The 24,012-nt window shown below is 38.6% G+C and overlaps 1 protein-coding gene across 1 annotated transcript; it reads left to right on the top strand.

Annotated features, from left to right (window-relative positions):
- Positions 1–287: 287 nt before the first annotated feature.
- On the top strand, positions 288–1,409 carry LOC308495202 (glutamine synthetase-like; the record flags this gene model as incomplete). The annotated part of the gene is made up of 1 exon (XM_081043119.1): positions 288–1,409. One exon carries the CDS (start codon positions 288–290, stop codon positions 1,407–1,409), a length of 1,122 nt encoding a protein of 373 aa, XP_080899245.1.
- Between the last annotated feature and the right edge of the window lie 22,603 nt (positions 1,410–24,012).

Here is a 24,012-nt window from a genome sequence, read left to right as displayed (position 1 = left end):
AAGGGGCTAGTCTCATCCATCCTATGGCTATAGGCAGTGGTCACTGTTAGGGCTCATAAGTCAGCCAACATCACACAGCCAGCAAGGGGAAGAAGTAAGGATTTGAACCCCATCACGCTGACCCGAGTCCATGCTGCAGAAGATATAAGTGAGGCAGAACTGAGAAAGAGAGAAAAGCAGAGCGCCTGAGCAGCACCCCTGGCCGCCTCGCCTCTCCTGTCCACACACCTTGTTCTCGCAGCCTGCCCACCCTGACACCTGCTCACCCCTCAAGAACATCTTCCACCATGGCCACCTCGGTGAGTTCCCACTTGAACAAATGTGTCAAGCAGCTGTACATGACCCTGCCTCAGGGCAATAAAGTCCAAGCTACGTATATCTGGATTGATGGTACTGGAGAAGGGCTGCGTTGTAAAACCCGGACTCTGGACAGTGAGCCCAAGCATACAGAAGAATTGCCTGAGTGGAACTTTGATGGCTCTAGTACATCTCAGTCTGAAGGCTCCAACAGTGACATGTATCTCATCCCTGTTGCCATGTTCCGGGACCCTTTCCGCAAGGACCCCAACAAGCTGGTGTTCTGTGAAGTCCTCACGTATGACCGAAAGCCTGCAGAGACCAACTTACGGCATACCTGTAAACACATAATGGACATGGTGAGCAGTCACCACCCCTGGTTTGGAATGGAGCAGGAATATACGCTCCTAGGCACAGATGGGCACCCTTTCTCTTGGCCTTCCAATGGCTTTCCTAGGCCTCAAGGTCCATACTACTGTGGCGTGGGAGCAGAAAAAGCCTACGGCAGGGACATCGTGGAAGCTCACTACCGGGCCTGCTTGTACGCCGGCATCAAAATCGCAGGCACAAACGCCGAGGTCATGCCTGCTCAGTGGGAATTTCAGGTAGGACCCTGTGAAGGAATCGACATGGGAGATCATCTCTGGGTGGCCCGTTTCATCCTGCACCGGGTGTGTGAAGACTTTGGAGTAATAGCTAGCTTTGATCCTAAGCCCATTCCTGGGAACTGGAATGGTGCCGGCTGCCACACTAATTTCAGCACCAAGGCCATGCGAGAAGAGAACGGCCTAAAGTGCCTGGAGAAGTTCATCGAGAGACTGAGCAAGCGGCACCATTACCACATCAGAGCCTACGATCCCAAGAGGGGCTGCGACAATGCCCGCCGCCTGACTGGATCCCACGAGACCTCCAACATCAACGAGTTTACTGCAGGCGTGGCCAACCGGAGCGCCAGCATCCGCGTTCCCCGGACTGTCGGCCAGGAGAAGAAGGGTTACTTGGAAGACCGTCGCCCCTCTGCCAACTGTGACCCCTTTGCAGTGACAGAAGCTATTGCCCGCACCTGTCTCCTCAACGAAACTGGCGACAAGCCCTGCCAGTACAAAACCTAAGCGGACTAGACTGGCAGCCATGGGACCCCTTCTATTTCCTCTTCCCACTCCCACTCCCGCCCCGCTCTCAATTGTAATTATAGCTGTAACTTGAAGAGCAAAACAGCAAGGTCTCTTGTTTTATTTCTCGTGCCCACTTAATATCTCTTGCTTTCTTTAGCCAGGATAGAGGGGTCAACTTCTTAATCTCTTCTCTCTCACACACACACACACACCCTTCTCTCCAGCTATCACTGAAGCTTTGTACTACATTAGTATGGAGGGGGATGGGGAAACATAACCACTGCTTCCATTTAATCAGGTGTGTTTGTCCAATAAGCGTAGCTATCGGGACAGTGAGCATAGTACTAGTGAAAGGAGGGGAAGGACTTTTTCTTCCAGGTGGCTAAAGAGGGTGGGAGGGCCGGCCCGGTTGCTCAGGCGGTTAGAGCTCCATGCTCCTAACTCTGAAGGCTGCCGGTTTGATTCCACATGGGCCAGTGGGCTCTCAACCACAAGGTGGCCGGTTTGACTCCACAAGGGATGGTGGGCAGCGCCCCCTGCAACTAGAAAACGGCAACTGGACCTGGAGCTGAGCTGCGCCCTTCACAACTAAGACTGAAAGGACAACAACTTGACTTGGAAAAGAAGGCCTGGAAGTGCACACTGTTCCCCAATAAATTTATGTTCCCCTTCCCCAATTAAAAAAAAAAAAGAGGGTGGAAGAGCGGGGCTGACTCCCCGGTGAGGTTACTATGTTCCCCTCTCAGTGAGAAGTTCCAGTTCTTACAAGGTTATAACCAGCTTTCTAATAAAGGGAGAATTAGGAGAGAGGAAAGGGTGGAAGTACGGCAGGCAGGAAGGTGCCCTTACCCTGGTGTGCTTCCCTTGCCTGGGGCCAAATGCCATCACTTGAAGACAAGCTCAGCATAAAGGACTGGGATGGATAGCCCTACCTTAGAAGAAAAAGTTCTTATTGCTTGGTCCTCCATTTATACCACAAAGCAGAGTGGTGTTTTTATATTTAAATGCAAAAACAAAAATGTTATATATATCGGTGTGCAGATATGTGTGTCTTTTTCTAAAAGAGAAAAACCGTTCTGGTCACCGGAAGCCAAATTTAAGTCTGACTAGAAATGAGGATCTCCTGTTAAAAGGGGGTGAGGGTGGCGGTGCTTGAACAGTTGCCTGTTTGGGGCTGTTATTCCCTCACCACCACCTAAGGGTTTCTCTGTGCCCTGCCCAGCCTCCTGGAGGGAGTGGACACTTGTCAGTTCACAGGTGGAAGCATGTTATAGCAGCAGCAGTCACCCGAGCTCCGTGGCTTTGGTTTCAAGTACACATGTACCTGTACACACAGGGTACAGAAATAGGAGTTAGTTGGTCACCTTGAGCATGTTACTCACAAGGGGGCATTGGGGTTATTTTCTGGTTGGACTAGCATGTCACTAAAGCCGGCCTTTTGATATATATATCTATATCTATATATCTATATATCTATAGATACATAGATATATATATATAATTTATATATAAATATATAATATATTATAATATATATAATATATACTAATATAATATATATAATTTTAAAGCTCTGTGTGTGTGTGTGTGTGTGTGTGTGTGTGTATATATATATATATATATATATATATATATATATATATATATAAACAGCAAGAACAAATCAAGACTTTAGATCAGCGCTATTGATACAATAGTCCCCAGACATATGTGGCTAGCTCAATGTAAGTGTATATTAAATAAAATAAAAAAGTCAGTTTTGGGGCCACACTGGCAACATTTCAAGTACTCAACAGCCACACTTGGTTAGGGACCACTGTACTGGACAACAGAGATATAGAACATTTCTACCATCATGGAAATTTCTATGGACCAGCCTTGTGCATTTTAAATAATCACAGAAGCCCAGCTCAGTATTTCGATCATTTTTATTAGGCATATGTTAAACTAAAATGAAAACTTATGTTAGGAATTTTAGGGGAAACGCCGCATTTGCTCACCTTTAATCATTTTTTATCACTTTGAGGAAATATACCAGAGAGATTGACTCTTTATTAAATTAATAACTGAGTCACAGAAAAGATAATTGCTTCCTCAATACTATTTGTTAGAGCTCATTCTGTTTTCAGAGAAATTATTGCAAAAATGCCCTAGTCAGAATGATCATGTTTTCCTCAAATATGAACTTCTGTGTAGTTTTTAAATGACTACAAGTTCTACCACATCAACCTAAGGGGAATTATTCATAAACATCCATACATTGTTTTCTTTTGGTTATTTCCAGAAAGAGCAAAGGGAAACAAGGTGTATTAGGTCTTCCATAGCTGAAAAAATTTCCTTTGCAATCACAATGCTAATCAAGAGAAACTATCAATGTTTACCGAGGAGAACGCAACTCGTACAAGTACCCAAATAAGTAAGCTGGATCCATTCACTCCATGGAATTGGAGCCTCTCAGAACTTACTAGAGGAATTGTGGTATCATAATGTGTCAGAGCTAGAAAAGATTAGAGAAAACATTTTATCTACATCTAGGGATAAAGAGATTGAGATGCAGAGTGAAGCGACACAGCCAGTTAGTAGCAGAACCAGCACCTCGGGGGCAGCAAGGATCTGTTTGTCCTCAGATCACTGGTGTTTTCCTTTTCAAAGCCTGGCCAGAACAGTGAGTGGCCTTTGGCTGAGATACTGAGGACACATTGGAGTGTCTGAGGTGTCTGTTTTATCCCATGTCAGGTTCAACCACTTCTTGTAACTTCCACAGATGGTAATTGTCCAATTCCTGATACAACATAAAGTTACAAACAGCCCTTTGCATTCACCAGCTCTTAGTGTCAGAAAACAGAGATCAGCCACTTTTGCCCTTCAAGACCCTCTGCTGCTTTCTTCAAAGGAGGCAGCAGTTCAAAGGAAAGTAGCAATGTGGGGGCTCATTGTTTAGGCAGGAGCGGGCTGGGTTTCCGAAGCCTCCAGGGAATTGGGGTTGAGGACCACGTTGTCTTGATCAGGCCTTCAAACAGCCTTTCTTGAAATAATCCTTGAGAAGGTCTCACTTGGGAGCAAGGAGAATACCTTTCTCCCTGCCTCAGTGCCTTGTTTAATACCTTGCTTTTTTTGTCTCTTCTCCAGTGCAGAGGTCATTGGATATTTATGAGGAAAACACACAAGACTTTTAATATTCCTCCAAATTTGTGTACATCCCTAAAACATTTCAATGTACATCCTTAATATTTCAATCCCCTCAGCTTTGAGATCAGGCAACTGCATCCCCTACTATATCAACTACATTCTCAACTACAGTACCTACATCACAGGATTGTGGCAGGATAAAGTGCGATCTTTTACTGAGTTGGAGATTCTGGGTTTATGAGTATGAATTTCCTAAGAGACTTTCTGCTACTAGAAAACATACTAGCCAAGAGGTGCTCCTCCCCCAGATGGAAAATAACTTCAGCAAAAACCCTTTAGATTCAACAGGGAAGAAGTAAAGAGTTCTATGTTATACCCACTGATACCAAGAGTTTGGGGATGTCTCTTTAGTGCCTTTTTCTTATATTAAGGCCTTATATTGCTATTGCATAGGTGGATGAGATGGAAAAAATTCCCAGACCCTGAAGCATGAACTGGACCCAAATAATGACACCTAGGAGGGTCTGTATTAGTTATCTGTTGCCTCATAACAAATTACCCAAAAACATTGTGGCTCAAAATGATATTTATTAGCTTACATTTTCCAAGGGTCAGGAAACTAGTGGTTCTGGCTCAGGGTCTCTCGTGAAGTTGCAGTTAAGATGTTGGCTGGAATTGCAGTCATCTGAAGACTCGACTGGGGCTAGCAGATCCACTTCCAAGCTGGTGCACTCACACAGGTGTTGGCAGGAGGTCTCAGTTCCTCGCCACATGTACCGTCTATAGGGCTGCTTGAGTGTCCTGATGACATATGGCAGCTAAGCCATGAGACAGCAAGGAGGAAGCCGCCATGCTGAGACCATCTAGTCTCAGAAGTCACACACACTCCATCATATTCTTTATTTAGAAGTGTCTTTAAGTCTGGCCCACACTCAAGGGAAGGGAAATTAGTCTCTACCTTTTGAAGGGGAAGAGTTTCACAGAATTTGTGGATATACTTTAAAACTACCACAGGTACTAGACGTGTAGGGGAGATCACTGTAAATTATATAAATATCTGACCATTATGCTGTACATCTGAAACTGACATAAAATAATATTGAATGTCAACTGTAATTGAAAAATAAAAATTTAAATAAAACTACCAAAGGGCCCCTAATTGGGTGGCTCACCCCTCAGCTTTCTTGCAGCGCCCCATATCAGCTCTGTACCTGCCAAACCTCAATGATCATAAACGCATAAGCCTGGTCATATATAAAAGGCTTCGGAAAATTGGATAGAGAAAACATGAAATAGTATAAGAAGCTTTGCATTGTTTTGCCATTCTCCTTTGGTTAGCTATTCATTCGAATGTACATATCCACAAACTCTACATATTAAAACTCCCTTTATGGCCTATTATTAATCTAAAACATATGGTGATTGAGACGGGTTGGATTATAAGATAACTTTGTCCACGAGAACAAATAAAAATGTATAAATGAGATCCAAGAAGTAGCGTTTACATACTTTCATGAGGTCATTGCTTACAGGCACTTTGTGGGCAAATATTTCATTTAATTGAATCGCAGAGGACAGATTTAAGTTGACACATAGAAATATTCATTAAAAAAATTAATCTTCTTGTACCCTGGATCTGAGGGAAAGACACTGAAGTCTTAAGTATACGCCATATACACTACCATATTTTGAGGAAAGTGGATCAGCTATTTTTTTAAAGCTATTTCTCTTTGTTATTTTTCCCTAAAATTCTATTGTGAAAAATTTTAAGCATGCAGAAGAATTGAAAAAATAGGACGTTAAATATTTGTATTTCCCCCACCTAGATTTGATCATTTTGACATATTTACTTCTCTCTCTCCCCATATATATGTGTGATATATATGTGTGTATGTATATATCTATGTCTATCAATAAATATATGTAGATATATACAAATCATGCAAAAATATTGCCTTTTTTGTTGCTGACTATTAAAATGTAAGTTGCAAATATAATGGCACTTCACCCCTAAATACATCTCCCATGAAAAGGGGACATTCTCCTAGATAACCTTAATACCATTGTCATAACTAAGAAAATTAATTTCATTGTATAGTCTTCAGATGCAAATTCTCCCCAATGGACGTGTTAAAAAGACACAGAAGCCAGCCTGAAGGTGCTCCTACTGACAAAATCAGGAAAAACTTGAGCATCAAAATAAATAATGAAAATAAAGGATTATAATCCATTGAACAAAATAAGAAACCATTAATTCATATTGATATAAATAAATGGAAGCGGAGGGAAGAACAGGCCTTGTCCTTATAATAATAGAAAGCCCAAAGGAATGAGGAAAATCATCAAACTAATAATTTGTGGCAAGAATCATCCACAAATACTAAAATCAGTGGGTGAAAGGTTGAGGAGTATAGTCATTTTTAATTGCTGCTGTAACAAATTACCACAAATTGTGTGGCTTAAAATAACACAAATCTATCATTTCACAGTTCTTTAAGAAGTCCAAGGGGAATCTCACTGGACTAACATCACGGTGTCAGCAGGGCTGCGTTCCTGCCAGAGGCTCTAAGAGGAGAATTTTACTTGCTGTTTCCAACTTCTAAAGATGTATTAATCATGCCTTTTTCTTTTCTGTATTTCTGATGCTTTGACATCTTGGGACTTAGCTAACCCTAAAGAAACTGCCTCCCCCAGGACTAGCATATTTCTAGAGGAAGTAACCTAAGTACCTCCAAATAGGTCTTTCATATGCAAATAAAGCAATCCAGAGCCCACACCCCAATCACCTCCCTTACCGGCCCTTACACTCTCAGCCACTATTCCTTTGCCCTACTCACCCCTTGGCATGTACTAGACAACTAGAGACAGCCCTACACCCGAAGCCCACTGAAGTGATTCATATTAGCCAACCCTAAACCCGCCTACCCTGCCTTGCCCTTTTTTTCCCCATGGAAACCACAATGAAGGCTCTTGCTCTTGTTTTCCTCTCTCTCTCTGCTTCTTAAATAACCCTGCTCCTTCCTTGTGTAGCCCCCCATGGTTTGGCATATCCCCTTCTCTTGGGGTCTGTGAGGATAACAAACTATCTTCTTAATGGTAATCATCTCCTGATCTCTTGGCCTCATCATACCTGAATCATGATAAAATCTACATTTTAAAACAAGAATCGCTTGCATTCCTTGGCCCATGGTCCCCTTCTTCCATCTTTAAAGCCAGCAATAGTAAGTCAAATCCTTCTCACACTGTATCACTCCAACCTTGCACTGTCATTTCATCTCCTTTGACTCTGACTTTCCTGCCTGTCTCTTCCATTTTAAGGACGCTTGTGATTATATTGGGCCCACCAGAATAATTCACAATAATCTCCCTATTTTAAGGTCAGCTGCTTAGCAATCTGAATTCTATCTGTGACTTTAATCCCTCTTTGCCATGTAACCTGATATATTTACAGGTTACAGGATTAGTACATGGACGTGTTTGGGAGGTCATTCTGCCTACCACAATGAGTAAGAGGATATTTGTATAGTCTCAACATTTCTCCCCACAAGATATTTAATTGCAAAGGGGAAAATAGTAGCTTTATAAGAGAGAAAACTGTCATACAGCACTTTAATCAAATGATCAAATTTAATATCACCAGTAATGGGGCAAACTGACCTATGATATGCTGCGCTGAGAACTCAACATCACTTTTATGTTCTTCCTGACAAAAATGTAGAACCTGAGTCAAACCGTGAGAAAATAGACAAACTCAAACTGAAGAACAAGATACAATAACTGGCCTGTATTCTTCACAAATGTCAAGCTTATGGAAGACTAAGACTAAGAAAGACTGAGGAGTTGTTTAGGACTAAATGAGATTAAAAGGGCAGGACAACTAAATGGTGTACTAATCTGGAAATTTCTTTTGCTGTAAAGGACATTATTGGGAAATTGGCAAAATTTGAATAAGGTCAGTAGATTAAATAATAGTGCAGTATCCATGTAAATTACTTGACTTTAATGATTATAGTGTGGTAATATAAGAGAAGGTCCTTGGTTTTAGAAATTTTCACTGAAATATTTAAAGAAAAAGAGTGTCATGCCTGCAACAAACTTTAAAATGGTTCAGGAAGAAATATATATATATATTTACATATACATGTGTTTTTATATATTCACGTGTGTGTGTGCAGAAAAAAATTATTGTGGCAAAATGTTATATGATTTATATGATAATTTTTTGTATTGCCACTTTTCTGTATGTCTGAAATTGTGTCAAAATAACCAGTTAAAATTTTTTTCTAATTATTTTTGAATTGCATAGCTACTTTTGTTCAATCCAGAATCCAATAATGGTTCACAGAACCATTTGGACGTGATGTCCCTTTAGTCGTTTTTATTTTTAAGTTTTCATTCAATTTATTTGAACTGAAAAAAAAAAGAGGTCACCTGTTTCTCCATGCCCCTCATGATCTCCTCCTCTGGCAACCACCAACCTGTTCTCTGTATGTGTAAGTTTGTTTGTTTATTTGTTCGTTTAGAGTCCACATATAAGAGACATCATATGGTATTTGTCTTTGACTGACTTATTTTACTTAGCATAATTCCCTTGAGGTCCATCCATGTTGTTGCAAATGGCTGTATTTTATTCATTTTATGGCTGAATAATATTCCATTGATGGATGCTTAGGTTGCTTCCATGTCTTGGCTATTGTAAGTAATACTACAATGAACATGGGGTACAGATATCTTTTCAAATTAGTGTTTTCATTTTCTTCAAATAAATACTGTGTTTCCCTGAAAATCAGAACGGGTCTTATATTAATTTTCACTCCATTAGGGCTTATTTTCAGGGGATGTCTTATTTTTTCATGTACAGCAATCTGTATTTATTCAAATATGGTCATGTCATCTTCTTCTGAATCATCATCATAAGTGTGTCCTTCTGGCTGACGATCTTAACTGAGGCTTATTTTCGGGGTAGGTCTTATTTTTGGGGAAACACAGTACCCAGAAGTAGAATTGCCAGATCATATGATAGTTCTATTTATAATTTTTTGAAGAACCTCCATACTCTTTTCCATAGTGGCTGCACCAATTTGCATTCCCACCAATAGTACACAAGGGTTTCCTTTTCTCCACATCTTCAGGAACACTTCTTATCTCTTGTCTGCTTGCTAATGACCATTCTAACAGCTGTGAAGTGATATCTCACTGTGGTTTTGATTTGCATTTCCCTGATGATTAGTGACATTGAGCATCTTTTTATGTTCCATCTGTATGTGTTCATTGGAAAAATGTCTATTCAGATTTCCTGCCCATTTTTTAATCACATTGTTTCTTTGCTATTGATTTGTATGAGTTATTTATATATTGTATATATTAGCCCCTTATCAGATATATAATTTGCAATTATTTTCTCCCATTCCTTGGGTTTCCTTTTCATTTTGTTGATGGTTTTCTTTGCCGGTCAGAAGTTTTTTACTTTGTTGTAGTCTCACTTGTTTATTTTTTCTCTTGTTATTTTTGCTTTTTGTGTCAGATTGAAAAACATCACCACCAAGACCTATGTCAAGGAGCTTACTGCCTATGTTTTCTCCCAGGAGTTTTATGGTTTCAGGTCTTACATTTAAATCTTTAATGTATTTTGAGTTAATTTTTGTGTATGGTGTAAGGTAGTGGTCCAGTTCCATTCTTTTGCACATGGCTATCCAATTTCCCCAATACCATTTACTAAAGAGACTGTCCTTTCTCCTTGGTATATTCTTGGCTCCTTTGTCAGAAATTAATTGACCACATATGTGTAAGTTTATTTCTGAGTTCTCTATTCCATTGATCTATGTGTGTTTTCATGCCAGTACCATACTGTTTTGATTACTATAGCTCTGTAATATAGTTTGAAATTAGGGAATGTAATTCTTCCAGCTTTGTTCTTCTTTCTCAAGATTGCTTTGGCTAGCCTTTTAAAATCTATAACAGTCCTCCCCAGTTTTTCTTTCATAACATTGACTGTCTAAAGCAGGACTGGGCAGACTCAAGTCATATTCAGGGGCCTCTGAGAAGAGGAGGGCCATGTGGTTACTGCAGTGTAAGACCTTAAGAACTCACATGTTGTTTTAAACTATTGGACATAAAGGATGAAGAAGTGAGATAACTCAGGGATGCCCCCAGAGAACAATCAGGAATAAGGCCAAGAATGGCTTGTGACAGAAAGATCCTCAGATCCTTCTTCTACTCCAATTTCCACTAGCACCTTTCAAGCCACCCAGTTAATATACATTCTTCAATATGCACAATTGGCATTATCTTTTAAAAAAAAACATATTTTATTTTGAAAAATCATAAATTTACACTATTTGCACATGACATGATATTATATATAGAAAATCCTAAAGTCTCCATCAAAAAACTGTTAGGTCTAATCAACAAATTCAGTCAAGTTGCATGACACAAAATCAACGTACAAAAATCAGTCATGTTTCCACATACTACCAACAAATTATTTGAAAAAGAAATAAAACAATCCCATTTTCAATAGCATCAAAAACAATGAAATACTTAGGAATAAATTTAACCGAGGAGGTAAGAGATCTATACACTGAAAACTATAAGACAACAATGGCAGAAATTCTAATAAATGGAAAGATATCCAGTGTTCATGGATTCGAAGAATTAATATAGTTAAAATGTTCATACTCCCCAAAACAATCTATAGATTCGATGAAATCCCTATCAAGATTCCAATTTTTCACAAAATTGGACATTTTGTAATGTCCAAATGTAAAATTTTGACATTTTTTACAAAAAATAGAAAAAAAAATTTACTTTGTGTGGAACAGCAAAAGACCCCAAATAGCCAAAGCAATTCTGAGAAAGCCAAATAAAATGTAGGTTTTATTATTATTCATGTACGGTGAGGTCAAAAGATCAGGAGATGATTACCACTGAGGAGATAATTTGTTACGGATCCCAAGAGGAGAGGGCATGTCACACCATTCAGAGCCACATGGGGAAGCACTGAGGTTGGTTAGAGGCATAGGGAGAGAGGGGAAAACAGCATAGTCTTCATTGGCCTTTCCACTGGAAGAAAAGGGACACGTAAGGTAGGCAGGTTTAGGACTGGCTAATATGAATGATTTCAATGGGCTCTGGGTTAGGACTTTGTCTCATTGTCTAGTACCTGCTCTGAGATATTAAAGCTCCAAGTGTTAGGAGCTTCATAAAGGAAGTGCTTGGGAGTGTGGGCTCTGAATTAGTTAGTTTGCATATGAAAGGCACATTTGCAGGCAAGCCATTTACTATCTCTAGGAATTGACTAACTCTGGGAGTGGCAGCTGCTCTATGGTTAAGGCCCCAAGATGTCAAAGCATCAGAAACAAATGGTTAGTACATATATCCAGAGTTTGTAGCTACCTGTTTGGTCTTCCAGGATGGCTCAGTCACATGGCTGGTAGCCTCAGTTCCTCCATAAGTCTTAAAAATCTGCCTTTTCTGAACAAGAAAAACTTAAATGGAAACAGCTAAGCCAAATGGAAGACCTCCAGTTTCAGCAATTGATGCTACATCCTGCCCTCAAAACAGGTTTTGACAGACTAGAGAAAGGACAAGGCCTATGTCCTGAAAGGGAAGGGAAAGTTTGAAGAAAACAGAAAAGGGAGATTCATGTCTGCTTTGCCATTTTACCCAGAGCTCCACCTGTCGCCCACTGAATGTACTTGAACGTTATTATGTTGCAGATCCCAAAATAAATTGCTTATTTTAAAATTAAAATTCCAAGTCTGTACTATATCAGTATATGGCCTTTTTTTCCCATTCGTCTGGATTGTCAAGATGTCTCTATGTTAGCACCGTGCTTCATGACACAGTATTCAGTCATTTAGTCAACAACTATTTATTGAATACACATCATATGCCACCCATTGTGATGGATGTTGGGGATCAAGTGGTGAAAAGACAAATACAAATACTTTCCCCTCCTCCCTGAAGATTACTTTACACTCTAGTGGGGAAGCCAGAAAATCAAGTAACCAACAACTACATGTAAGACTGCAACAATGACAAAGGCTGGTAGTCATGGTAACCACAAGGACTGAGAGTGTTGGAAGAGGTGGTTTCACCGAAGGAAGTTAGAAGGAGGGGAATATCAGATGGTGGTCTCCAAAACAGTACATCCATTACATATTGAAGCCACCCAGATTGATACCATGTTTGGGGGTGGGATGAAGGCTGTGAGCAAGTGGCAAAAGCGTCTCATTAATGATGGGGAGTCACCAGGAGCTCAGCAGGAGAGACCGAAGGTGGTATAGCGGTGAAATGTCGTGACCTGGAAAAAAGTTTCATTTTATTTTTAATGAGAATATGGAGGAGAATGACCAGGAAGAGGTTGTGAAGAACAAGGGGAATAGTAATTTGGAAAAATGAATGCAAATTTTGTAATTTTCTAAAAATGCCCATGGGCCTCCCCCTCCCTTCATTGGAAGGTTAGGACAGTGTGAAATTGATTTCTGAAAGGACTCAGTGTTGTTAAACATGGCATTCAGCTGTTTGTTAATCATCCTCCCCATGTCTGCCCTTCCTTCCTATGACTTCATGTTTTGTCTCTCTTCCTGATAAGCATGTTTCTGAATTATATGTTTTCTGCTGCAGACTGACATTCGTAATTCTAGTGCTTTCTAATGCACAATTTGTTCCTCCATTTCAGTGTACTTCTTTCAGCAATAGATTTGTTTACAGAACAGCAGCCTTAAGAAACACCTAGCACAATAAACAATCCATCAACCACAGAGCATATTTCTCAACAGCCCACTTGTATTTCATAAATCATAGAGCAATTATTATAATTCATTTGCTCAGAAGGCCATTTTATTTTCAATTCAGTTATTTTGATTGCTAAAAGTAAGATGGTTAATGGTTTTTCTCTAAACTTGTAAAAGACAGGTATATACTTACTAGCTTATTAAAACAGTGAAATCCATGGCACATTGCATCCATGTGGTGAAAAATCATCATTTAAGAAACTAGATTAGCCTTTATACTTGGTGAGAGAAAGTGTTCAAATTCAAGAGCTTGTGGCAGAAATCTCAGCTAGGCTAAATTCAGCCTTTGACTTCCTTCTTCAGTGAATCTGGTGTCTCCATCCAACTCAATGTCTGCCATATACACAATATACACAAAACAGATACACAACGATAGTTGGAATTTTCAAGGAAGCAAGTAATACTAATGAATAGAAATGCCTGCTTATACAATCTCTCACTTTTACACCTTGCAGGAAACTCTTATTTTACCTTCTGAAAATTGTTTTAAGTATCTGTGAGAACAACTAGTACATAAAACAAAGATCATAATAGATATTGAGTTTAAATTGCAAAAAACAGAGAATTGAATTTTTAAAGGGGACATCATAAAATAAAAGCTTTTTACCTAGCTTTTAGAGACAAAAAATAAATAAATAGGCAGAAACTTTCATAATCCTTATTAGATACCATCAGCTAATGTATCAGCTAATGTGCAGATGGATATGAAAGAGTGGTTAGTTATGTTTATGGATACATGTATATAGGAAAAAACAGTCTTGCAAAACTATAGATTGAAACACTCATTAGAATTGCATCTGAAACACAATCCAGACTTCCTAGAAGTGTGTCCAAATAAGTGAAAGGGTTAATGAAACATATATGGTCGTGGCTTGTAAGGACAGAGGAAGCAAACAGCCTAACAAAAAGAAAAGCAGACAGGACAGCACAAGATTGTCGAGACTGTTCTTATTAACCTCCTGCATTCATATTGGAGATAATCTAGAAGGGTCGAGTCAATAATTTCCTACTGTGAAGAGAAGAGGTAACCATTGATTTGTGCCTTGTGACTCAGGCTACCTGCCCAAGAACCTTTTCAGCATCCAAGAGTGTATAAATGAATGCTCTGTGATACAGGAAAAAGGTAACAAAGGATAAAGCAAGGCCATGGAGAGAAGCAAACTGCCATCATGGCAGTATCTCAAGCCTGCAAACTTGATATTCCCAACCTCATTCCAAAAGTAATGTTCAGAGACCACAGGTATTACAAGCAAGGATGATTTCATACTTCTGTGTAGAAGGGATTAGCATATAGAACAAATGCACGCAGCAGCTTTGGGCCCTCACAGTTGCTGGAAATGATTCAGGGGTCAGGTTTTGGAGGCCCGGCAGGCTACACTTTTATTGGAATGCTATGAGTCATGTGTTAGTTGGCTGGGTGAGGAGACCACACTGGCCTCGTTCTTATATTTCACACAACCCAGACTGGCAGCCACTTGACCAAGATTCTAACAAGACTCACTAGCAGATAAGAAGAAATTATATAAAAGTTCAACCACAGAAGAGAAAGACTGAACATTTTTAAACCTCCAAACCAAAAACTGAAAGACAAAACAACTTTCTACCACAGGACTTTTATAAGACCAGTAACTTCTATGCTCCTCCCAAAGTATTTAAGAAACTGTTTGATTGGTGTAAAGTTTTGATTATTCCCTCATTTAAATACTGTCTTTAAAAGATCTGCCCAGGTACTTGTTTAGATTGGAAAGAACAAAAGTCAGATGTTTTGAATACCTCAAAGTCCTAGCTCTGGAAGTCTTAGTTACGTGACTGTCAGTTATGATTAGGTCAGTTGATTTAAGATAGCACCTAGGGTTTATCTTCTCATATTGAAAAGTCCAGAAGTGGTCAGTCCAAACTGGTGTGGTGGCTTAACAAAGTCACTGGGCAATTAGAGTCCTTTCTGCTTCACCATTTGCATACATACCTAGCTTTCATCCTCACTATCACAAAATGACTGCTCCAGCTGCAGCCATCACATCCACATTCTAAGAGACAGGAAGGTAAAAGGAGGAAGGCAACAAGAGGCACATCCCATTCCTTTTGCAAGAGACCTTCTGGAAGTGCCACCCAACAGCTTGCAAGTTAGAACTCAGTCATATGGCCACACCTAGCTGGGAAATATATTCTTTTAGTTGAGTTACCACCTTGAAAAATATCAGGATCCTTTGACTAAAGAAGAAGGGAAGAATGAATATTAGGTAGGCAACAAGCAGTCTCAGAGTGACATTTAAAGCTATTAACTTCTCTGGTCCATGGCCTCATTAAAATGGGTAGACAACGCCTACGTCATGTGGTCAATAAGGAGAAAAACACCCTGCAAATATTAGCTGTTAATAGTCTCACCAAACCTAACTTAGAATTATCAGCATCCAACTGTACATTCAGCATTACTGCACTTTCTAGAAAACTCAAGTCTCTAGTCAGAAAGTGCACAGAATCTGTTTTCCTTTGCTGCCTCATTCTAGTCCTAGTAACTGGACATCTGCTTTTCTCCTGTGATTTCATTCTTTTCTTATGGAGTAATTTCAGGAAATGTCTCTCTGTCTCCATTCTGTCTTCCTAGTTCTCTAGTTCCTCCATAACTGGGCCCAGCTCTTCCTACTATATTGCCACCTACCTTTAAAATCTTACGGTCTCTTCCATTTTATGCCCGCGTTTCAGTGGTTTCTAATGCATCTCAAGTTTCCATAGGATTGTTACTTTCTCATCTTACTCCTGTCTCGTTGAACTTCCTGGGAAACCAGACGCAAGAACTTAGTAAATATATGTAATGCCATGTGTATTTCTAAGTACAGACCATTACATTAGTTCCTACTTAGAAATGTGTTAGAGACAACTAGTGTGCTTTGTTCACTACTATGCTTTCCACATGGTGTTCTAATAAAGATCAATCTGCAAATGTTTAAAGATATTTCTAATTTAAATTCTTTAATGTTCTACAAGATATGCTCTTCAGGCATTCCATGCAGTGTTAAAAATAGTTAATATTTACAGATGTTACAATTTTAGTTTAAGGGATTCTGTGGATTGTTTCTCAATTGAAATAGCTCATCCATGATCTTCCAGGCTATAAGCAGTAGGGTAAAACCTATATCCACTGTCTGTTTCCAAATCCATGCACTTTTCTTTATTCACCAGACAAAATGCCCAGTTCCCCTTAAAGTCAATGTGAGTCACACTGCTCTTTTAAATGATGCATTGAGAATATTCAAGGTCTAAAACTTAGGGTTATAAAATCTGCTTCCATCATGATAAACTATACTATTAGCATTCATGATTTCAAACACTGAAATAAAGGAGAGGGCATGAGGGGAAAATCCATGCTAGTCATTAATTTATAAGGCTTTATCCTACACTAGTCTATTTGATACATAGACAGGTCAATCAATCATGACTATAATAAAAAAATCTTGCTTGTCTAAGAATAGGTATATCACCCAGACCACATTTTCCTTAAAAAATTATTTTCCTGTAGGTAGCTTTATAAGAACAGAGAGACATTTGTAATGTTAGAAGATTTGGGAATTATTGGTGAAATTTCAAGCTACCAAGGTTAAAATAATTGTTTCATATAACCATGCCTTGCAGGCTGGTGTGTAAGGTTGGTATATTGTTGAGGAAAAGAAGGTTCTAACCTAACAGAGCCAGGCATTTTATATACAGAAGATGCTGAAGAGTAGGCACAGAAAATTGACTGCATGAATGCCTGGAGCTAAATATATTGATTGAAAAGGTCAGCATATTTCACGAGTCTCAAGCCTTCTCATCCATTAACCCAAAATATTGAGTGTAACCAGGGAAACCAAGTGGAAAATGGAAAGCTCTTAAACAATAAAAGGGTTTTTGTCTTTCTGAGATGAGACCTGAATATCTTTATCTCCATCCCTGGAGCGTTTTCACCGGAGCCCTAGAACTCTTGACTGGGATGGCTATGACTGCATGAAAAATGAGAAATCCATTATGGATCACAGCTAAAATGTGAAAGCTTGTTGAAGTCTCACTAGCATGCCTAATCAAATGAATCACTTGGTCACAACAATAATAAATATTAGTCTTTAGAGCTAAGAATATAGGAATTTACAGATAATGACCACCGAATAAGGATAATATTATATATTTATTATTTATATGTAGTGTTTTACAAATTAATCATTTTATCCAGGTACATGACAGGATACAAGAGCTGCCTGTGGGAAGCAATTTATGGTCAAGCAATCTTGGCCAGGACAACTCCATTGACCTGGCAAAGGGTATGGCCCTTGGCTTCGCTGGTCTGTGTGATCTCATATAGACAAGAGAGACTAAGAAGACACTGCTGGAACCAAGACATGGCTTTGCTAATTGAAGGATAGGGACGGCTTCCCTCCCTTCCACTGCCTCCCTTACGCTCTGAAGACCTCATTGTGCAGGAATGAACAGACCAGAACATTGATTCACCACCACGCCCCAGGCCTTCTCATCTTTCATTTCCATTGCTTGAATTACTCTGTCTTCTGCTCCTCCTTAACTAGGAAGTTTCACTCAGATGAAGTCCAAGCACATCTGTTCAGGGGTCCCATAAGTTCTCTAAAACTTTCTGGAACATAAATTCTCTGTGGGAATCATTAAATTTCATTCGTTTCGAAGTTTGTCTTAAAAATACCGGAGGTGCCAAAAACATGTACACATTTTAAGAGATGTTATCTATGTATTAGTTTTCAAAGTTGAATTACGTAGCAATGTGTAGTATGACATTAGCTCAAAAGATGGCGTTAATCAAATGAATGCTAGCGTCATTCACTGTATTACAATTTTAATACAGCTTTTTCCTTTCTTAAAATGTGTATACATATTTTTGGCACCCTCTGTATAATAACACAAGTGTATTCTAGGTTATCTGGTCAACTATCTTACAGCCCTGTACTGCCATACAATTTCAAGATCCACGTTTGCATTTCTCTTGATGACTGCATTGATGCCAAGTGACCTGCTTATGTGACAGGTTTGACTTTTGATGCAGTTTCTCACACTAGGGTTAACACAGAAATCCACATACATAATTTTAGGACCTGAAAATCCTCAGAATTCCACTTTCCCTCATTCATCCTCTCAGCCCTTGAGTGTTTTGTCCCAGGCAGCTATTTGAGTTAACGTGATCTCCGGGGAAAATTTTTAATGTCTAATTAATGTCTGTCAACCTCATCTCTCACATAAAGATGCTCAGTTTCTTGATTGACACTGTGTCACCAGTGTTTTTCTTTCACTGTACTGCATTTAATATGCTACAAATTTTGAAAGACTATCACGGCCAGATTTAGAGAATTGGTGATGGGAGTTGGGGATGCCACAAGTAAGAGAGAAAAGGATCAGTAAGACAATGGAGAGGTAGGTTATTTTTGTCTGCTTAAGAGGAACAGGACAGTATGAAAGGAAATGGTGATGTTCTCTCATATTTACAATTAATATAAAAAGTGCTGAGGCAGCCAGTTAGCTCAGTTGGTTAGACCGCAGTGCTCATAACACCAAGGTTGCTGGTTCGATTCCCACATGGGCCACTGTGAGGTGCGTCCTCCACAACTAGATTGAAACAACTACTTGACTTGGAGCTGATGGGTCCTAGAAAAACACTCTTAAAAAAGTAAAATTGCTGTGATGGAAGAAAAAGAACATGGATTTTGGAGTCACCCGGGCAGTCATGTGACTGGGGCAAAATGCTTGGCTGTTTCAAGTCTTGTTTTCTTAATCTAAATAATAGGAATAAAAATGCTAATACCTTTTTAATCAATGGCACTAGAAGAACTAGATGGACATATTTTTAAAAATAAGAACTTTGACTCTTACATCACATGCCAAAAAATGAATTCAAGATGAATCATAGATTTAAATGTAAATGCTAAAATTATAAAGCTTCTAAAATAAACAGAAGAATATCTTTATAGCCATGAGATGGGTAAAGATCTCTTAAAGAGGGCACAAAAAGCTTTGACCACAAGAGGAAAAATTGATAAAAAGAACTTCATCAAAATTAAGGATTTCTGCTTTTCAAAAGACACTGTTTACATCTCAGTAAAATTACATTTCAGTAAAATTATCCCTTTAGCACTCAGATACTCTACATCACTCTGAACTACAAAGGCATCTCCAAAGGCCAAACCCTATGATGAGTGGTGCTAATGACCTGAAAGCTTTCCTTTTGAGGTGTTGATGAAAGAGAGAACAATTAGTCTGGAGAGGCAAGATTTGGGGAATGGAGTTCCTTCCGGTTGTAATGAAAAACAAGTACTTATTTTCAGTTTTATAAAACCAGTTGCATGTCACATTTTCTGAACTTGTTTTGTGTGTGGCAAAAGGGACGAATAAAGTATTTCTGAGCACAAAGTGAAAGACCTGTGGGCAGCTCAGAAGCAGACAGTTGAATACTGCAAGAGGCAGGGAGAAGAGGATTAAACTTGGAGCAAATTGCAAAACTAAATTACTGAAATATGCATACTTAATTATCCCCATATATCACTCTTGAAGTCTCAGCAGTTGCAATAGACAGATTTGCATACTGAAAATTCCATAATGCTTCAAAATATTGATGATTTTGTATTGATATGAGGTGTGATCAAATGATATGAGGTGTGATCAAATGATATGGTGAATGTTTAAATTTAAAAAATTATTACAGTAAAAGACACATTGCCATTAATCCCCCTCAAAATATTCCCCCTTGCTTCGAACACACTTATCCCATCATTCTTGCCACTTTCTGAGGCAGTTCTGGAAGTCCTCTTTCATGAGTGTCTTTAGTTTCGCTATCGTGGCTATCTTGATGTCCTGAATCGATTCAAAATGTTTACCTTTGATGACCATTTTGACTTTGGGGAAGAGCCAGAAGTTGCATGGTGCCAGATCTGGTGAATAAGGTGGATGAGAACACACCGTAATGTTTTCATTTGACAGAAACTGTCATGTGCCAGAAGCGATGTGTGACACAGAATGTTGTCATGATGGAGGATGATTTACAGCACACTTCAAAACACACCTTCTCTCAACCATAGTTCACATCCAACTGACTGCACCGAACAAGCGGAAACTTGTCACACACTGTTACTAAGGTTTGACATGCCGCTTCCATATTGAAGATCCCTGACTTTCTGTTGGATGGCACTCGGCAGCCATATTTTGTGATCACAATGGAAAGACTCTGTGTCACACATCACTTCTGGTACAGCAATTTCTGTCAAATAAAAGCATTACGGTGTATCCTCATCCACCTTATTCACTGGATCTGGCACCATGTGACTTCTGGCTCTTCCCCAAAGTCAAAATGACCGTAAAAGGTAAACATTTTGAATCGATTCAGGACATCGAGACAGCCACGACAGCGCAACTAAAGACACTCATGAAAGAGGACTTCCAGAACTGCTTCAGAAAGTGACAAGAACGATGGGATAAGTGTGTTCGAAGCAAGGGGGAGTATTTTGAGGGGGATTAATGGCAATGTGTCTTTTACTGTAATATTTTTTTTATTTAAACAGTCACCATATTTTGTGATCATACCTCATATATCTTTTTTTAAGGCTTTAGAAATTAAAATGTTTCTATAGCATTTGGGAACACAGAGTGAAATAATAATTGTGTAGTTCTTGCTGTCTTGTTTGCAAATGATTATAACTGTATTAGTGAAACACTCTCCTGGGTTTGATTACATGTTTGACTAAGTGGCAAGGTCAATCCCATGTTTTAAAGAATGATCTTCTTTCTATTATTCTTTTTCATATTCCCATCCAGTAAAAGGTATCCAAGGGTGCAAGTTAAGTAAGGGTGGATTGTAGCAGGAATCGGTCCACTTTTACTGCTACTGGTCTTTGTGGACCATATGGTCTCTGTCACAACAACTCAATTCTGCCATTGAAGTGCAAAAGCATATATAGATAATACATAAATAAAAGGGCATGCTGTGTTCCAAAAAAACTATTTATGGACACTGAAATTTAATTTCATATAATTTTTATGTGTCATGGAATATTATTCTTTTTTATTTTTTTAAAGCCATTTAATCATGTTAAAACCACTCTTAGCTTGAGAACAATACATGAAAAAGTGACTGCCTGGATTTGGCCCAAAGGGGGATAGTTTGCTACTCCCTGGTGTCCAACGAACTAAAGAAGAGTCTGGAGCCTTTGCTACAAATAAATGATAGAAATTTATTCAAGGATCTTGGAGTTTGCATATTGGGAACACAGCTAGGCAAAAATCCGGAAGTGTTCCAAGGAAGAAAGAAAAGCTAAAAGTTCTTATAGTAAAAAGTAAATTTTTGAGAATTATCAGTCTTATACTCTTAGCCCTAGCATTGATCTCAGATGGTTGTCAGTCATATGTCAGGCAGTCAGGATGATGGATGCCAGGTGGTCTGCTCAGTTCTGATGGCCTGGATAATAAATGTCAGGTAGTTATATATGGGAGTCATTCAGGGGGTAATCAGGTGACCTGAATGGATATTTGAGTCCTTCAGGTTAAAATGTTCTAAAATTAGTTGTGGAGATGGTTGCATAATTCTGTTACCTGGAGGTCTAGATGTATATCCAGGCAATGAGACAGGTCTGCAAAGTTTTAAAAAGTTTAAGTTCCCAGGCTAGTTAGAACACGAATGGAGTCTTTCCTCATACCTCAACCTTCATAATGTTAATAATTTTAGCAGCTTGTTTAAAGTGACTCCATTTTATATATTTCTTATCTTCACCCTTTCCTCATTGGAGTAGAGTAGTACTGATATTTTCTAGCTGAGTGACTTTTACTAAGTCATTTAACTTTCCTGAGACTTAGTTTCTTTGTCTGTACAACTTGGGTTGTCAGATACACCTTAGAAGGGTGCTGAGGATTAAATGAATAAAATATGGAGAGGTTCTATGTATGCTGAAAAGCACTTTAAAAATTAAATATTAATCTACTTAAATATTATTAAATAATGTATTGTTATATTTATACATTGGATGTTATTATACAAGTGGTGAGCCATAATACCATTATCATATCGTCTAAGAGAAACAGAATAATAAAAACTAGCAATGGAGAACCTGATGCAAAACTATCCTCAGTAAATTGGAATTTCTTTTTTGTTGTTGTTTGTCTTGACTTTTTTATTGAAAAAATTTGACATGTAACATTGTGTAAATTTGGAATTTCATTTTTTTTTCTTTTTGAATTTCATTTTTAACAAAAGAAACCTTGAACTTTGTCCATATTCTTGTTTTCTCTCTCTTAGTTGGGTGGATAACATAAATTGGGGACATTGGGAAGTCAGGCAAAAATGAAAGATGGGTAAAAATTGAGTTAAATTCCTGTTTGAAACTTCTTGCTCATATGTTCAAGCTGCATTTTCCTCCTTGAGATCGTTTAGGTAAGAAAGAACATGTTTTCTGGATGATTCAAACCTCTACCTGCCTCAAGGCAGGATGAGATTATCTCTTAATGCCTTTTTCCTGTCAGTGGTAGACATGACCAGTTACTAACTAAAGTTAAACTTAAATTGCTTAGCACTGATGAGATCACTGCACATATTGCTGTTCTTTATATAATTTCTGTTTGGGGACTATCCAAACAGAATAAGCTCTTGTTTAAAATCTTTCATGTCTTAATTTTTGAAGAGCTAGTTTTCAAGTTATTAGAATTTATATAGATGGAAACTTACCAGCCTCCTTTTTCACCTTCTGTTCTTAGTCCTCTAGCTATACAATGCCAGCACAACCAATAGGAGAAAAATGAATTTAATCCACAGACTTATCTACTTACCCTGGAGCACCTAGGGCCTTGAACATTGTAGGAACTTAATAATATTAAGTTTAAAGGATTGCTTTTAATGAAGCAATTATTTCCTACTGAATAAATAAATAGTTTTAGAATCATGTGGACCCATACTCGGTGTCACTTCCCTTTTGCTTGTCTCTTTGTTTCTTCCTGTCTTCAGCTATAGAAGTCATTTAAGCCAGAACCACTAGAACAGTTTTGCAATTTAAAATGGGCCTCCAGGCCTTGGTCTTCTGCTAACAGTCTAGACAGAGATGGATATGGAAGCCTCCAGCAAGAACTTCTTTGCTTGTTCTTTGTACTATGTTGAGAAAACCACATGGAAATGAAATCTTGATTTCAATGATTTTTCTTATTTGCATGTTGTTGCTTTTAACAAGGCTTGCTGGTATCATTTTACAACTAGAAAGCAGATTAAAGCTTTTTAAATGGCATAAATTCACTCTAGGCTTAGAGTTAGCATTTTTTATACATTAGCTCTAAAGTAGTTTTGATAATGTGCATTTCCTCTTTAGCTAATGCCATTCGAGACAAGATAATTAATCCTGCAAATGGTAACTGGTTAATATAGAACTGATTAGAACCTTGGGAAACCCTTTAATGATATATATTTGAATAGAAGTAAATAAATGGGGAAACGCTTCAGACTTGTGGCAGACGCAGGTCTGACTTTTAACAATATGAACAATAGACTATTTATTGTAATGCCTCCCAACTTGCCCTCACATCTCCCAGGGGAGCCCCAGAGCTAAGCTTGGGTATAGTAAAACTCTCAAAAAGTGTTAGAATCTGTTTCAATCCACTTTAATTTAAAATATGTAAAAAATGGTATAGATCAAACCTCACTAGTTTGGGATTGT

This window comes from Rhinolophus hipposideros (assembly GCF_964194185.1).
Source record: "Rhinolophus hipposideros genome assembly, chromosome: X".
Classification (NCBI taxonomy): Eukaryota; Metazoa; Chordata; class Mammalia; order Chiroptera; family Rhinolophidae; genus Rhinolophus; species Rhinolophus hipposideros.
Note: the sequence above shows the minus strand (reverse complement) of the source record. Positions and strands in the feature narration are given on the sequence as shown.